The sequence below is a fragment of the Myotis myotis genome, unplaced genomic scaffold (genome assembly GCF_014108235.1).
Source record: "Myotis myotis isolate mMyoMyo1 unplaced genomic scaffold, mMyoMyo1.p scaffold_m19_p_2, whole genome shotgun sequence".
Taxonomy (NCBI): Eukaryota; Metazoa; Chordata; class Mammalia; order Chiroptera; family Vespertilionidae; genus Myotis; species Myotis myotis.
Genome location: NW_023416324.1, coordinates 40,827,062 through 40,845,004, shown reverse-complemented (window position 1 = coordinate 40,845,004; position 17,943 = coordinate 40,827,062). Strand labels below are relative to the sequence as shown.

Sequence of the window (17,943 nt, the reverse complement as noted above, 5' to 3'; positions counted from 1 at the left end):
GGAGAGGCCATTAGTCAACCAGTGACCTGCCAACCTGACCACAGCAGCCTTCTGATGTGGATTCTCAGAAAGGTTAGCCCGTGCTGGGAAACGGAAAAGGTCATGGGTATCTCACCATCAGAACTCCACAGAGCTGGGGTGAAGGGCACTGGCAAAGAGCTAGGAATTCAGAGGCAGGGGCCACCTCAAAGGCCAAGGTCACCACCCACAAGGTACATGACCAAGAGAGGCTAAGCAGAAGAGGCAGCAGCTATGACATGCAACACAGAAGAGCAACCAATGGAAATGGATGCCTTCCAAGAACACTGATATAATTGACTTCTAAAAGGATGACAATAATGGCATGAGGTCGTTTGTCCAACCAGATCTAAAAGCAAGTCCCAAGTTAAAAACTTTCAGAAAAAGGAAAAAATAATCCAAAACTGAATTTTGAATAGCAATGTGATTAAAACACATGCAGTTTTGCAAGGTGTCATATTGTTCATTCATTCTTCTCCCAGAATTTCAGAGGAGCTCCATGCTAGATTAAAACATGGACAGTCTAGTTGAGGATACAAAAGCAGAAAGAAGTAAGCAGCAGGTGCTACTGGAGCTTGCACTATGCCCCAACACTCTAGACAGGGAGAGTGTTACTGAGAAAAGAATTTCAAGAAAAGGTTAACACCTAAGTTTAGGTTAACAGAACTTATTCATAGCAAACCTGGACTAATTCTTAACAGCATCCTCTTTCACAAATATATGCTAAATAATCAAAACCAAGATATCTTCTATCATTATCATGAAAGATATAGGTCAATCGTTTTTAGGTAGCAAACTTTTGTTGGAAAAGTGGGATAATGGATGACCATTTCTTATCTCTGAGCAGCAATTTTATTATGTTCTCAGTGGCTCCAAGATCACATCTGAAACTCATTTTCCTAGTTGTGGGCATAAATACATAAACTCTTAGGTTTTTCATTTTCTCTCAACCACATTTGGTCTGATTGAAACTAGTATTCTGGGATAATGATTTCAACATCATTTCGTATCCTGTTCCTTTCAACTTTCTCAACTCTAGCCGTACTGGCCTTCTTTCACCATGCTCCTTCCCGCCAGAGTCCTTACAAATGCTGTCCCCTCAGACTGAAACACTGCTCTCACCCCTCTTCACAGAGTTAATGCATATCAAACTAGCTTAATCATCACTTCCTCAAACGTTTCCTAGTTTCCCTGACAAGGTCATATCCCCTTATTACGTTCTTGAAGCCCCCTTTGTCTATTCTTCGCAGTATTTATCTCAGTGGCAATCCTGTGATTGATTGATTAATGCTCTCTCCACTAGACTGAAAACTCAAGGAAGGCAGGAACACTGCTGGCTTTGGTTCACCATTGTTCTCCAATAATGAGAAAAATGTCTAGTATTGTTAAATTAATGAATGAGAGCAAAAAAGGGCAAAAATCAGTGTTGAGTGTTTCCTCTCTTTATTTAGTTATTAATATGATCATGTCATTGCATATAATTAGCCCTACCTTTTCAGTTTTCCTTCCTTTGAATATAATTATCAAAAGTCCTTTCTGGTTTTCACAGGATTTGGCATTAGGGAAGTCCAACGCTATCTCCATTTGTCATTATGATATTTTATACAGCATTGAATCTTCTTGTGTTATTTAATTTAGCAACTGTTTACTTGAGTCTTACTAGAAGCTAGACAGATACTTTATATGCTTCATCACTCCATCACAAGGACTATGAAAGGTAGGTATTACTACCTGCTAATAAATGAAGAAACCAAGTCTCAGAGAGGTTTAGTGACTTACCCAAGGGTATACAACCAATAAGTGGTCAATCTGGGATTTGATTCCAGGTCTCTCTGACTCAAAAGCTTGTGACTTCTGATTTCCCCAAATGTTATTACAACCTGTCTTCTAAATTTGATGTGAAAAATGAATGTAACAGTGCATGGAAAGAAATACTCTTCTAAAGTTGTGAAGCATTATAGGAGCATTAGTCAAAGTTTCCTAGTTAATTATTACCAATGTATCCCATACTCTTTTTTTTTAATCCTCACCTGAGGACATGCTTTTATTGATTTTAGACAGAGAGGAAGGGAGAGGGAGAGAGAGAAACATGGATGTTAGAGAGAAACATCAATTGATTGCCTCTTGCATGTGCCCTGACTAGTGATCAAACCCGCAACCTGGGTATGTGCTCTGACTGGGAATCAAACCTGTGACTTTTTGGTGTACAGGAGGATGCTCCAATCAATTGAGCCACACTGGCCAGGGCTGTCCTGTGCTTTTTTTTTTGCCTATGGATGTGTGCTCTTTTGTGGGTGGGGAAAAAACTAAAGATTGCGTTATAAGACTGAAGAATTTAGGAAAAGCTATAATTCTGATCAAGGTAACCTCTCAAGGAAGTAGTTATAATTTAGAAGCAGAAATCCAATTACTTTGCTTATACCCTGCTTGGAAAAAAAGCTCTGTGAACCCAAGAGTGGAGCTTAGAATAAAGCATTCTCCAAAGTCAAAAGAAGTTGGTAATAATTACATGGAATATTTCAAGGGGTCTTGACTTTGGCAGACATGACCTATCACCTTGAAAGGAACTGGAGTTCCAGAGAATGGACAGTTCTTAAGGTAGTAAGAATTAACATTTTCTGAAGACTTTGTATGTGCTAGGAGTTCACCTGCATTATTTCATTTGATCCTCATAATATGCCCATTCATCCCCAAAATATACCAATTAAGGCTTAAAAAATTAAGTACCAACACCCAACAATATATATGACAGGGCTTACATGGCTTGCAGATGTCAAAGCCAGAACTGAACTCATGCCTGTCTGGCTCTGGTGACCAAACTCTTAACCATTAGAATAAGCAATGGCTAATATACTACTTAGTTATTTTAGTTTATCTAAATCAGTTGCTTAAGAGCTTGATTGATATGTTCCTAGATCCAACTATCCCTGGCTGCATGGGTAAAGTCCAATTCCTGCATTTGCAAGGTTGAAGACTGCCCTGGCTGGTGTTGCTCAGTGGATTTGGTGTCATCTGGTACACCTAAAGACTGCCAGTTCAATTCCAGGTCAGGGCACATGCTGGGGTGCCATGCTTGATCCCAGGTAGGGGGCATGCAGGAGGCAGCCAATTGATGTTGGGCTCTCATATTGATGTTTCTCTCTTTCTAAAAAATATAATAAAATTATATATATTTTTTAAAGGTTGAAGAAGAGACAATGGATTTGGTGAATTCACCTATGTAAGTCTTTGCCTTGGTGACAGTGATCTGGTGCTAATAATCCTTTTCAAACAACCATTTCTAAATTGGCTAAGTGACCAAAGATGAGAGATGTCAAACAGGAAAGGTGGCATCGAGTAGTGGAACAGCCATAGGATCTCAGCTGTGTCTGGAAAATGCTGTAAGACCAAGAAAATTCACCCTACCTCCCTGAGTCTTGGCTCTTCATCTATAAAATGAGGGCATTAGAGCAAAATCTCCATGATCCCTTTCAGCTCTGGTAGTAACTGATTGTCTAGCAGTAGGAAGAGGCTGACCTCACCCTCTGGGGGCTTCCAAATATCTTCCAGATGCCATACTGAAAGGAGGAGCAGTTACATGAAACCTTATATCCAGCAAAATGTTTGAAAACCATTGCCTTACAACATGATGTGGTCATCACTGCTTCTTTGCCCTTCTGGCTCTGCAGGGCTATTCCTGGAAGAGCCAGCAGCTGAAACAGAACTTCTGGGAATCTAAGGGTGATGAGAAGTGGGGAGCACAGTCTCTTCTTTCAGGTCCAACAGGCTGGATGCAGAGTGTTGAGGGAGTGAAGACTGTTGTACTCCAGGTGCCGAGGTACACTTAAAGATGATAACAGCTAACATGTCTACAGGCTTCATAAACCACACTATTGTATGACATCTGATATCCCATTTCAGTTTTACAACAAAGCTTATGGAATGAGGGAGAAGTAATGGATACTGTGGGTGAGTAAAGGAAAGAAATGGGCTTGGGACACAGACACAGAGACAGACTCACACACACACACACACACACACACACACACACACACACACACATCTTCACAGGAACTATAAAACTGCTAAAAGTGCCCTCAATTTTCTTCATAGCACTGGCAGGGGCAGCAATTGGAACTATCTCTTGAGAGCAATGGGGCTACTCTTGTTATGCTGAGTCTTTTACCAGTGACCCCATCTTCAAGGGAGATAGAAGTCCCATTAGAAATTAAACACAGTCCCCTCCCTATCACACCCCAGGCCCACTCTGCTCCAGCCACACCCAGCAGCTCAGAGACCTCACACTCCTCCCTGCCTCCATCCTTGCCTGTGCGGCTGCTTCTTCCTCAGAGGTCAGCTCTCTTTCTGTGGTAAACGACCACTCATAACCTTCTGGAACACCTCAAACGCCATCTCATGAGATGCCTTCCTTAGTATCACCTGTGGTTGTTAGTGACTTCCTTCTCTGCTTCCCACAGTATTGTGGACCTCTCTAGACTTACTGAAAAACACAGATGATTGATTTATTCACTTATTCCCCACCCTCCACTGCACAGACATGAGATTCCCAAGGCAACTGACTGTGGTGCATTCATTTTTCTATCTCTACTGCTTAGCCCAGCTCCTGGCACTCAGTGGTGTGGTTGGATGGAAGGATAAATGACTAGATGGGTCACTAACTGACGAGAAAACCTCTAGGTCATTCTCCATCAGGCAAAAGTGTTAAAGGGTAAAACAAGACAGTACAACACTCAGAGAACATGTACTTGCCTCAAGCATAGGAAAGACCTTGCTCTATCACTTGAACAGGAATGGGAAGGGTGATGAGAAGAGATGGGATAAGCTCAAAGGTTCAGGACATGGAAGACAGCATGATAGGCCCCGAGGAGTGTAGAAGATATGGCCAAAGACCTCCGGATATAAACGACTAAAGACAGCTCCTATAGCTTGTCATACCAACACACAGCAGCAGTTCAACAAAGCTCCAAATGAAAAACGAGTTTCACATTCTAAGAAATAAATGCATGAATCCTTGTAAACATATCCAGTTCTATTGGGTGATTTCAGAACATTGTGTATTAGTAGCTTAAAAGGGATTTTATAATATGCACAACTACAAATTACATCGCTGGATTCTGGCTCCCAATACTGGTCATGATAAATGGTGCTGGTGAAAACCCCTTAGATGTGTTTCTACAAGGGGATTTCCTCTTCTCTCTTTCAGGAGAGAGTAGCACTAATGTGAACTTGGCCATCTCCTGCTTCTATACTCTTCCTTGTTCTATCCATCAGAAGAAGAATCACTTAGTTGACCCATGAGACTTGAAAAAAGCCCCGGCTGGTGTGGCTCAGTGGTTGAGCATTGACCTATGAATCAGGAGGTCATGGTTTGATTCCCAGTCAGGGCACAAACCTGGGTTGCCAGGCTTGATCCCCAGTAAGGGGCATGCAGGAGGCAGCTGATCAATGATTCTTATCATTGATATTTCTATCTCTCCCTTCCTTACTGAAATCAATAAAAATATATATTTTTTAAAAATCCAACATCCATGGGGCCATGCTAACCAGGAAGTAGAGCCACACCCTTGAAATGGAGTCAGCACAGGCTGGGCAGGTAGTTTCTCTTCTTAAACTATCTACACTCAGGCCAGTGGGCGCTTTGAGTTTCTGAATTAATCAGATCAAGTGCTGAAGTGAGCCCAGCCAGGCCTCTTGTCTCTTTGTTCCAGCTCCTTGGTCAATGACTGCACTGAGTCAGTGTCACTCAGGTCCCAAGGTCCAGCTAGGTTTGAAAGACAGGTAGGATCCCCCTGCCTTTTACTTCAGTCTAACCAAAGCCAACACTGCACTTTGCTTTAGGTGGCTCTGTGGATTGTTCTCACCTGGTTAGACTTCAGAGCAGAACAGCAGCAAGTACTGCCGCATCTGTGTTCTCATCACATACTTTACCTACAGGTTTAAGCCTACAGGACAAAAATCTGTAAAATGCAGATTTAACTATGGAATTAACTATGGGGTTTATGTTACTCTAAGGCAGCGGTTCTCAACCTGTGGGTCGCGACCCCTTTGGCGGTTGAACGACCCTTTCAGAGGGGTCGCCTAAGACCATCCTGCATATCAGATATTTACATTACGATTCATAACAGTAGCAACATTACAGTTATGAAGTAGCAACGAAAATAATTTTATGGTTGGGTCACAACATGAGGAACTGTATTTAAAGGGCCAGAAGGTTGAGAACCACTGCTCTAAGGAGAAGGGATATTCTCAATACTCCTAAAATGAGTTTTTATTTTTGTTATTTTCCCCCTATGGAAAGAGTCTGTGATATCCCCGCCAGGACAAGGTCTCCATGTCTGCTACTGGAATGAGGCTTGCTGCAGCTACCATTCAGGTTGGAGGATGCCTTCCGTGGGAGTCCCTTCTTAACAAATTGCGGACCAGTAGTTTTATTGCTAGCTTTACCCAGTGGCCAGATAAGTTTCTATTGAACGAGTACAACAAACATTTTACATAAATGTTAAAGGCACGCTTTAAAATTAAATACCCATTGCATTTTGAAGTTATTTATTACATGTTCTTACAAGCTAATATCTTTTTAAAGTCTGATACTTTGTAGAACACTGTGTAATATGAAGTGGGAATTCTCATGATCTATCCGAAATGTGTTAAGTGCCAAATACGTTATTGAAAAGAAGACTGCAAACACTGAGTTTACAAGATGAAATCACTTTCTGTAACCCAGTAGTAGCGTCTCATCAGTAGCTACTATGTGCCAGATGACTGTGCCCACAGTGTCTGATGCTTATACAGTCTCATAGAGGGAAAGAAAACCTGTGAAAAAGTGCAGCCTCCCTCCCCTCGAGGAACTGTCTTCCTCACATATTCTTTGTCTTCATTTCTGCCTCTCACTTAACAGTCACTAACTCCTTCGACTTGGGCTATGCATTTCCTCTTTGCCTGGCTTCCCTGATCCCAAATAATGAATGACCTATAAGCCAACACACTGCACCCCTTTCTTTAACAAAGCTCTTCCTGTAATGCAAACAATCACTCTATAATTCAGCCATGTTGTACACACGAGTGTTCATAGAGAGGCCTGCCTACCCCAATAAAACACTGAAGCACTTTTCCCAGGAAGTAAGAAGGCAACGGGGCCATGCTGAAGCCAGCCTGGATAATCGATTAGAACAGGTGGAATGTTGCTTATCTGCCTAAGGGTCCTCTCTCCCTGCTGATCACTTCCTTCCTGTTTGCTTTTGATAGATGTTTAGGATTAGATAGGTAACCTGGGAATGAGCCACATGGAATTGAAGGTCAACATTTATTGACACAGATCATTTTATTGGACTATGGATATGTAATTCCTTACAGAACCTGGGTTTATGTTTTCTTCATTAATTCTGAACATTAAATCAATTTGAATAGTTTCAATTGTAAAAGAAATTCTACTATATTATTTTGACTAAAAAAAAAAAAGTTTTCTCCTTACTTTTATAATGTTCCCAAACCACACCATCCAAATACCTCCCTGCAGTAACATTCAGATTTGAAAACTTGCATGTAGTTACTTAAAACAATGAAAAAGTTCTTCCCCTGTCCTTGAAATGCACCATATAAATATTGCATTTGATCCTTAACTTACAGTTCATAAATAATTTATTTCAAAAATATCCCTCCATAAGACCATCAGTTGCTGAGGTGTTCAGTTTTCGGGGAAAGCATTTATTTACTGCACGAGTCCAGGAAGGCTGGTAAAGACTTGGCTAAAAGCTCCACATGGAGCGAATTATGGTAATTGTATTAATGCTCAAATCCACGACACACTGCTCAAATCTGCTAAAAGGTTTTGCACTCTATTGCCCACATCTTGACGGGCAATGAGTCCATTGGAAATGTTTAACACTTCATAGGGAGGCTGCTGAGATTCACTTTTCAGAGTTCCAAGAATTGCTAAAGAATGTCTGCAGGTAGCTTCCAAAGGAGTTTCTGAAAGTCACACTTAGAGTTAACATCCTTCTCAGCATCTTCCACTTTTGGTTCAGACTGAAACTCCAAGTTCAAGTCACCAGAAATGAAAATCAAAGGAAATATCACAATTAATTTTGATGAATGGGTAAGTTTTAATTCATGGATGGCAATATTCTGGTTAATGATATGTCTTCTTAGGACATCCATTAAAAATCCATTAACTTAACAGGCAAAATCTAATAAAGTTACTCTGGAAATTTTCTGCTAGATGAACATTATGGACTTTTAATGAATATTTCCTGTAGGTATTTCTCTATTAGCAGAGTTAATATACTAATCAAACTAAAAAGCTTCTACAGAGCAAAGGAAGCCATCAACAAAATTAAAAGGCAACCAATGGGTAAAAGAAAATATTTTCATAGCATGTATCCAATAAAGGGTTAATACTCAAATTATATAAAGAACTCACACAACTCAATAGCAAAAATTAAAAAAAAAAATCTGATTAAAAATAGACAAAGGATCTGAATAGATATTTTCCCAAAGAAAACATACAGATGGCTAACAGACACATGAAAAGATGCTCAACATCATTAATCATATGGCAAATGCAAATTAAAACCACAATGAGACATCATCTCATATCTGTTAGGATAGCTATTATCAAAAAAACAAGATATGACAAATGTTGGTGAGAATATGGAGAAAAGAGAACCCTTATGCACTACTGGTGGGAGTGTAAATTGGTACAACCACTATGAAAAACAGTATGGATATTCCACAAAAATTAAAAATAGAACAACCATAAGATCGAGCAATTCCACTTCTGGGTATTTATCCAAAGAAAACTAAAACATTAATTCAAAAATATGTTTAACCCTATGTTCACTATAGCATTATTTATAACTAGAGGCCCGATGCATGAAATTCATGCAAAAGGTGGCATTCCTTCCCCTGGCTGCTGGACTGGTTTCCCTCTGGCACCTGAGACCTGGGTTTCTCTCTGGCACCCGGGACCTGGGCTTCCCTCTGGCCACTGGCAGGCACCTGGGACCCGGGCTTCCCTCACAGCCCCAGCTTCATCTGGAAGGTTTTCCGGAAGGACGTCTGGTCTAATAAGCATATTACGCTTTTATTATTATGGAAAGCCAAGATATGGAAATAATTTAGGTATCTATTGATGGATGAATGTAGACGTAGTATGAAATATTACTCAACCATTAAAAAGAATAAAATCTTGCAATAGCATAAATGAACTTAGAGGGTATTATGCTAAATGAAATTAAGTCACACAGAGATAGACAAATACAATATGAGCTCACGTATAAGAAGAATCTAAAATACAAAACAAAATAAAACAACCCAAAGAGAAACTCATGGATACTAAGAACAGAGTGTTGGCTGTCAGGGGGAGTGGGGAGGGCGAAATGGGAGAAAGCTGTGAGGGATAGATGAATAGGTCATGAAGATGTTGTGTACAATATTACAATATCTACTAGTAGACTATAATCAATGGCATTGTAATGCATATTTGAAAGTTGCTGGAATAGTAAATATTTAAAATTCTCATAACAAGAAAAAAATTAATTTGTAACTTTTTATGGTGACTGGTGGTAACTAGACCTATTGTAGTAACCATCATTTTGCAATGTATACATTATTTTGTACACCTCAAACTAATACAATGTTATATGTCAATTATACCTCAATAGAAATTTAATAATATAAACATTAAAATAAACATGAATCTCGTGGAAGAGGAGGAAAAGCATCAAAAAGTTAAAGTATAGTTAAGTTCTTATGTCGTTGACAGGGTCTTGGAAAATATGACTTTAAGCAAAACGATGTATAACAAAACTAATTTTATCCTATGTTAATTAACATAAACAAGAGTTAAGTTCCTCTGGCATATTCTAATCACATAAATATCACCAAACTTCTAAATAAAGATCTAATCCTATATAATAAAAGTCTAATATGCTAAGTGTCCGATCATCTGTTCAACCAATCAATATGCTAATGATATGCTAAGGCCGTTCAACTGCTCTCTATGACATGTACTGACCACCAGGGGGCAGACAGTCGACCAGTTGACCAGTTGTTTGACGTCAATTGGTAGGTTAGCTTGCTGGTGTCTGGCCAACTGGGACTGAGCGAGACGGGCCAGACATACCCTGGATCCCTCCCACAGTCCCTCCCTGGCTGGCCAAACTGGTCAAACTTTTGCGTCCCTCCCCAGCCCCGATCATGCACCGGTGGGATACCTTGGCCTGGCTTGCGCCCTCTAGCAATCCAGGACCCCTCAGGGGATGTTCAAGAGTGGGTTTTGGCCCGATCTTGCAGACCAGGCCAACAGACCCCACTGGTGCACAAATTTGTGCACTGGGCCTCTTGTATAATTCTAATATTAAACACCAAAATAAATGTGGAGATATATATATATATATATATATATATATATATATATATTTAAGAAAGGTTAATAAAAACAAGTACGATGATTATGTATGATTATTTCAAACCCGATTATTCCAGTTCAGGGTCACAGTTGGTCATAGCCTCTCCAGGCAGCTCAGGGCCCAAGGCAGGAGCCAGTGCTGAACAGGATGCTGTTCCATCACAGAGCCCCTCACAGTGCCCCTCACTCACTCAGACTGGGACCATGAGATACCCCAATATGCACACCTTTGGGAGGTGGGAGGAAACCAGAGTACCATGTACACGTGGGGAAACGTGCAAACTCCATACAGTCAGTGCCCCAGTGGGAACAGATTTTTTTCTAATCAAAATTATAACTAAATGACATTATTCAAGGACTTACTATTAATCAGAAAATCAGAGTTGAAACTGGGTCGAAGTCACCCAAGATACTGCTAAAAACAGTAAACATCATTTCAGCTTTAATGGCAAAAGGCACCAATATCCCAGTACCAGCCATCCCAGTTATTAATTTATCCACTTACTAATCAAACAGTAGTTTAATTACTAAAATGTGTCATGCCTTATGCCAGGACCAGGAATACAAAGGCAAATACATGAAAATCCAGATATCAAGAAGCTCACAGTCTAGTGTGGAATCGAGACATGTAAAGTGGTCATCAATGTGTACTGTAAAAAGCTAGGTTCAGCACAGCATGGGAATACTCAGGGAAGAGCAATTAAATTTTGCGGGGGGGGCAATATAAATTTTAAAAATCATTTGAACACTTAAGTCATTGACATTGACATTTGTATTCCAATAAAATATTAGCTCCTCCTAGGCCCTCACACTGAGAAGTTTTCAATCCTAACATCATTTATTAGCTCTGCATGTGGTTAGAGGAAATTACTAGATTATCTCTCTGATTCTCATCTGTGAACAAGGTAACAATATGTATTTTTGTCACTGGTTATGAGAATTACCTGCAACAAGGTATGCAAAAGCACACAGAAATGTGCTCGAAATACAGAAGAAGGAAGAGTACTATTTATTTGCTACCTACCATAGGCACATGATATTATCTGGAAGTCAGCATGCAAAATGGTTAGAGCAGGATTTGGAATCACCCAAACATAGGTTTGAATTCTGTGCCTACCACTTGCAAACTGTGTGACCATTCATTAGGCACATTTCCACTTTCTAAAACTTAGTTTTCAGTTGTTGGACAGGGTAAGTAAAAATAACTCCATCACACAGTTTTGAAAATTTAAAAATGTAATGGCTGTAATTCAATAGTACCATGTCTGAGAAGTGATAACTACCATTAGTTATGTCTTTCCTAGGCATGACTACAGAAACAAGATACAGAAACAATATGAAGCTTCTCAAAGTTCACACAGTGCCAGAACTACAACTACCTCAGCTCCAGTTCAGTGTTCCAGGCCCACTTTGCACCCCTTGTTACAGCACAAGAGCTTCTCCCCTGACACGTAATCCTGATAGTTCTTCATCAAAGTAGGAAGCTCATGGGGGAGCCGCCTCCAAAACACCAGACTGGGGACTGAGAACTTGGTGGCCATGCCTTAGCTCTAATGACCAGCGCACTGTGACCCTGGGCTGAATGTGTTCCCCGAAATCCTTATGCTCATGGCCTCGTACGCAATGTGATTATATTTGCACTTGTTCCCATCTAGCTCAGGTTGGCTTTGGGTGCTAAATGTTGAACTGCTGCCTAACCTCACTGGAGGCCAACCATATAGCTGCATGAGTTCCCTCAGCCTCGTATATTCCAAGGGAAGCAGTCTGCTTTAGTAGAAAACTGGAGTCAGAGACCCAGTTCTAATACTGAGTCTACAACTTACGAGTGCACAAGGAACTGGATTTCAGTTTTCCCATCTGTAAAATAGGAATAGCTATGCAAATAGGCTGGTCAGGGGCAAACAAGACAACATATAAAATAAATCCTCTGTCAAAGGACGTGGATAGTAGGTGATGATGAATGACGGTGGCTTTGCTTCTTCCTCGCTTCCCCTGGTCCCGAGCTCCTCCCGCTTCTCTACCAGCTCAGATCCTGCGATGGTTTCAACTGAGCCCCAGAATTTCAGAAAGGGCTCTTTCTGCACATTACATGGCTTTGTTCTTTCCCCTGGACTTACTTATTGGTAGTTGAACAGACCACAGAAACAAAGCTATATTCTCTCAAACGCAGCAATACTGATGCTACTAGGATCTTTCATATCTCTATTATATTCCTGAACTTTAACGGCGCTGGCATGAGGAATCCACCACAGAAAGGCTGAACTAAAATAGCCTGCTATGTGATTCAGTTATCAAGGGTGGCTCAACATTTAGCTGGTCACATGAACGGATCCATTGTTGCCCAGCCAATAACTACATTTCCCAGCCACCCTTGAAGCCCAGTGGGGCCTTAAGAACAAGTGCCAATCAATGGGATGTGATCAGAAGTGGCATGGCCTATTTCCATGTTATGCTCCCCCCAAAAGCACATCCCCTCACAGGCTGGGAATTGATGAGAACTGGATCAGCCATCCTGGACCCCAAGGTGGAGGCTGCAGTGTGAGAACAGCAGAGCTGCTCTGATAGTCACTTATCTCTATTCTATCACATGAAACGAAAATAACCTTCTATCTTGTTTTAGCCATTGTACTTTAAAATTTTATTTTTACAACATCCTAGCCACTCTACTTTAAAATTTTCTTTTTACATCCTAGCCAAAACACTAAACATTACAGATGTAATTCTACTTAATCAGGCATAATTGTTTACCTGATAACAGCTTACAGGAATTCTAAGTGGTAACTACAGGAAATAAACTTTTTGTGAAATGAACATGCAAACCTTAAACTTGAAAATGTCAGCTATTGTTATATAAACATAGTATCTGAATTCTTTTCACCAGGCAAACCCTGACTAGTCACCTTTATGATCCAGTCAATGCCACAAAAAACTGGAAGTCTGAAACCCTATAGCCTTAGTCAAAAACCGCTGGCTCATGTTCCAGTTTCTGTTTTGTTCCTGATTCTTCTCATTTTCATCTCTTCAATTATTTGTTTCTGTTCATGACCTTGCTTGATACCTTGAACCTAACTCACAAACACTGTACTTGTAATGACTGGAAAAGATGCATATGCCTCCCTCGGTACCCCCCGCGCCTTTTGGATTATGCTATTCCTAGCTTCTCTGTGCAAATATCTTCATCAGTCTCTAGCCCAATGTCTAAGATTTTATATTTCAGTGCAGTTTCATAGCTGGTATCTCCACTCAGTTCCTGTAAGCCCCACCATAAGGGCCTACCATCTTAACTTACTCATCTTAACTTTTTAAAACAGGGCTAGGTCCCTGCATTTTAATTCACAAAAAAACCCCACCAATATCCTCATATACTAGCATATATAGACATAATCATTGTCCAGGTTTTTTTTTGGTTTGTTTGTTTTTTACCTATTTTGCTGTAATTATCGGAAACAAAGTCTTCCAGACCAATCATCTTCCAGAAACTGTCATCCCAGCCTTTCTCTGCTGAGTATGTCCACTTGCACACCAGGGAGCAGAGAGATCTAAGAAAATGGGAGAGAGGTAGAAACAATAATATGAGCTAGGCTTCCTTTATGTTTTTCCAACTAGCTGACCAGATAGCTGCAGTAGTGTTAAAGAAGTAGAATAAACCTACCTAGGTAATTATATATGCCTGTTTAGATCAAAAGTCCCCAATGACACCCATTAATGACTGAGTACCTGTTTTCACTTTCATGAGAGTCTCAGCCCTTTATTTTAGATCTTGATCAAACAATGTATATAAATATTTGTATGTGTATTTATATTTACATGACATTTGTGAGATAATTAGAAATTACACTGCTGACAGCTATTTTATGATATTGAGTACTATATTAAGTTTTAAGTATGATATTCCTAATTGTGGTTACATTTCAAAAAAGTCTTCTTATAGAGATACAGAGTGAGCTATCCTATCTATAATAATAAAAGTGTAATATGCAAATCTAATGAACGGCTGAACAACCTTCTGGACGACCATGCACTGGTGCCAGGCCTGCCATCGCCCCACGATCCCACCACAGATGGAGGCCTAGAGCCACTGGTCCATCGATTGGGGGGAGGCCTCCACAGAACTGGGGAACCAGGGGGGTGTGTGGTGCCAGATGCAGGCAGTGCCAGGCCAAGGTGGGTGCAGGATAGGGGTAGGCCCGGGGCTGCAAAGCCAGGAGAAGGGAGGCCTACCCTTGCACGAATTTCATGCACTGGGCCTCTAGTCCTATATAATAAAAGGCTAATATGCAAATTGACTGAAAGGTGGAATGACTCGTCGCTATGACATGCACTGACCACCAGGGGGCAGACGCTCAATGCAGGAGCTGACCCTGGTGGGCAGTGTGCTCCCACAGGGGGAATGCCCCTCAGCCAGAGGCCAGGCTCTAGCTGACCAGCGCAGCGGTGGTGGCGAGAGCCACTCCTGCCCCCACGGCAGCGCTAAGGATCATGGGGAGCAGGCCTAAGCTGGGATCCCGGACTGCAAGAGGGCGCAGGCTGGGATGAGGGACCCCCCCTCCAGTGCACGAATGCCGTGCACTGGGCCACTACTTTATGTATAAAATGATATACTATCGGGAATTTGCTTCAAAATCATAAGAGAAGGGGAAGTGAATGGCATTGTGGATGGGGCAGAATTGGCCATGAGTTGGTGGTTGCGGCGGTGAGAAACAGGTAAGTGGTATGTGTTATACTACCCTGTTTTGTACATGTTCAAAATTCTCTATAATAAAATTTTTTTAAAGTGCCTGGAACAGTGTACAGATGATGTATTATAGAAGTGTGTACCTGAAACTTATATAATTGTGTTAACCAGTGTTACCCCAATAAATCCAATAAAAAGGGAAAAAATGCCTGATGTATATACAGTCACTCCAGTATAAAGCAATATTTAATAGGAGTAAGATGTGAATGCTAGGTGTTTTCCTCTCCAGCTTCATTTCTCATCCATTCACCTTTAGTATTCTACACTCGAGCAATAAAATATCATTTACAGTTCTCTAAAAAACAATCATGTTCTTGCATATTTCTGTGCCTTTGCCCTACAAATAATTGGAAAATTCTTCCCAGCTTCTTCACCCTGATAACACAAACACTTCCTTGAATCTGGGCTGAGTCCTCAGTTCTGAGTGGGTACATCTCCTCTGAACTCCCAGAACATGTGACGATCCTCTATCACAGCCCTTCTCATGCTGTGTAATTAACTACTTCTTTATTTATCTTCCCTATAGTCCCATTGAATTCCAATCTGTTTTCCACATGTGTTCAAACTTCATAAAATAAAATCTGATGCTATCAACCCTAATTGAAATCCATTGATTATTTCTGATTACCTGTAGCAGAAAGTCCAATCCTCTGCAGGGCTTAAAAGACCCTTTGTAGTATGAGCATGGTGACCTCCAGTTTCCGCTTGCCATTCCTACCCATGCTTGCTCCTTTCTGCACTACTGAATTATTTAAAGTTTCCCAGAGGGGGCCTTGATTTCTGACTTCCCTGTGCACTGAGTCCTTTGCTCCATTCTGCCCACAGTTTTCTTCTCTGTTATGCATCTAACTCCTACTTAGAATCTATGACTCAGCTCACATTGTCCCTTTTCCCAAGGAGTCTGTGGAAGGCAAGCTGAGACCAAAGCCTCTTCGCCAAGTTCCTATCATATCCTCCTCTTAACACCTATCATAGTAACTGCCTTTGCCCACTCACTTCTCCATCTCTCCCACTAAACCAGCAACTCCTTCAGAGCAAAATCAGCCCTAATCATCTCTGTGTCATCAGTACCTAGTCCACATTCAGCCATATGTCAAACCATGATGAAAACTGATTGAATAGAAGCACTAAAGAATGATTTGTTCACCTTGTCACAGCTAAATGGTAAACCTGGGTTGCTCATGTAGTTTTTTGTGTTTGTTTGTTTTTTTGTTGTTGTTGTTAATCCTCACCTAAGAATATTTTCCATTGATTTTTTTAGAGAGAGTAGAAGGGAGGGGGAGAGACAGAAACATCAATGTGAAAGAGACATATTGATTGGTTGCCTCCCATGCGTTAGCCCCCCAACCAGGGCCTGGGGATCAAGCCTGCAGCCAAGATACATGCCCTTGACTGGAATCAAACCCAGGACCCTAAGTCCACGGGCTGATGCTTTAACCATTAAGCACAACTGGCTAGGGTTGCTGTAATTTTAAAGAGAAACCTATTTCATACACCCAACTAGGTGCATCTCATTCAGCCATTCACATGGATTCACTCATTCATCACTAAACATTTAGTTTTCAGTTACTATGACCCTGGCAGTGTGCTGGACTGTGGGGAACCAGTGGTATGCAAAAGACCTGGTTTTTTGCTCTCATGTAAGCTGACAGTTTCATTAAGGAGACAGAAATTGATCAAACAATCATACCTAAAATCACATACTAACGAATAGCCAAAATGTCCTGAAGGAAATGGAAAGAAAAATGAGAACCTATAACAGGAGTACCTGATAGGAACTGGTGGGAAGAGGAGGGGAAAAAGTTTCAAGGAGGGCTCCCTAGAGGAGGTGACATTTTGTGAGGTCTACATTTTGAAAGCCAATGAATTTATTATTAATAAATTATTTTTTCAGATGGCAGAACACAATGAGCTAAGATAAACGGCCTGGATATATTGGCATGACAGTGCCAGAAGAAATGTAATAGGTATGTGCTAAATCCTTCACCTGATTTAAGCAAGATAAATTTTTTGGAGGTAGAGAGAAGGCAACCACCTCTGTAGCATGTTCTGAAGAGTACACAGCAGGCTAACTCCTCTAGGTCCAATGCCTGAAATCCCAGCTCCTTGGAAGCTCCGACAGCTCACTGGAAAGAGCAATGGATGGAGGAAAGGGTGATGTGGAAGGATTGTTCCTAATGATCAAACCACCTAGGACAACTCTTCTTTCCCCAAATGCCCCATTCATGTACAGATTTCTGAGCCTCTACTTTGACTGCTCCTTGATCACTGCTCCTTGCACTCATCCTTCTCGACTTGCAAACTTCAAATAATTCTTATGATCCAAGTCCAACGTCGGCCTGACCTCCTCTGCAAAATGTCCTTGCTACCTCCAAGCTAAACTCACAGCTCTCTCCTTTGAGGTAATATTAGAACTGGGAAATATTGCATTATCATTCTTATCAGCTGAGGTAGGTTGAGGTTTTGGCCCCCAGTCTAGGGCTCTCTGCATATCCACATCCTTTGCCATGTAATTTGTAGTGCTATATTCTCTCCTCCTCTCATCTCCCCCTGTCACTGTGGGAGGATCTCCTTTCCTACTTCTAGACTTTGTATTCTGTCCATGCTGGTTTGAGTCTAGGCTTCAAGAGGCACGATGTCTTTTCTGCTTGCTCTCTTGCACTTCCGGCATCCGCATGAGAAGATGCTGCTTGGGATGGCCCATTAGGCCCAGAAGAAGTATATCAGTGGAGAAGAGCAATGACTGCCAAGCCTAGCCTGGATCAGAAAACCCAGGCAGCCA

The 17,943-nt window shown here is 41.1% G+C and overlaps 1 protein-coding gene across 2 annotated transcripts in view; it reads right to left on the bottom strand.

Moving 5' to 3' along the window:
- FGGY (FGGY carbohydrate kinase domain containing) overlaps window positions 1-17,943 on the bottom strand; it is a 405,151-nt gene that overhangs the window by 231,714 nt on the left and 155,494 nt on the right. For both annotated transcript variants that reach the window (XM_036351580.1, XM_036351579.1), the window contains exon 6: window positions 13,850-13,965. In XM_036351580.1, coding sequence (XP_036207473.1) covers window positions 13,850-13,965 — 116 coding nt within the window. The remainder of the gene's footprint in view (window positions 1-13,849; window positions 13,966-17,943) is intronic.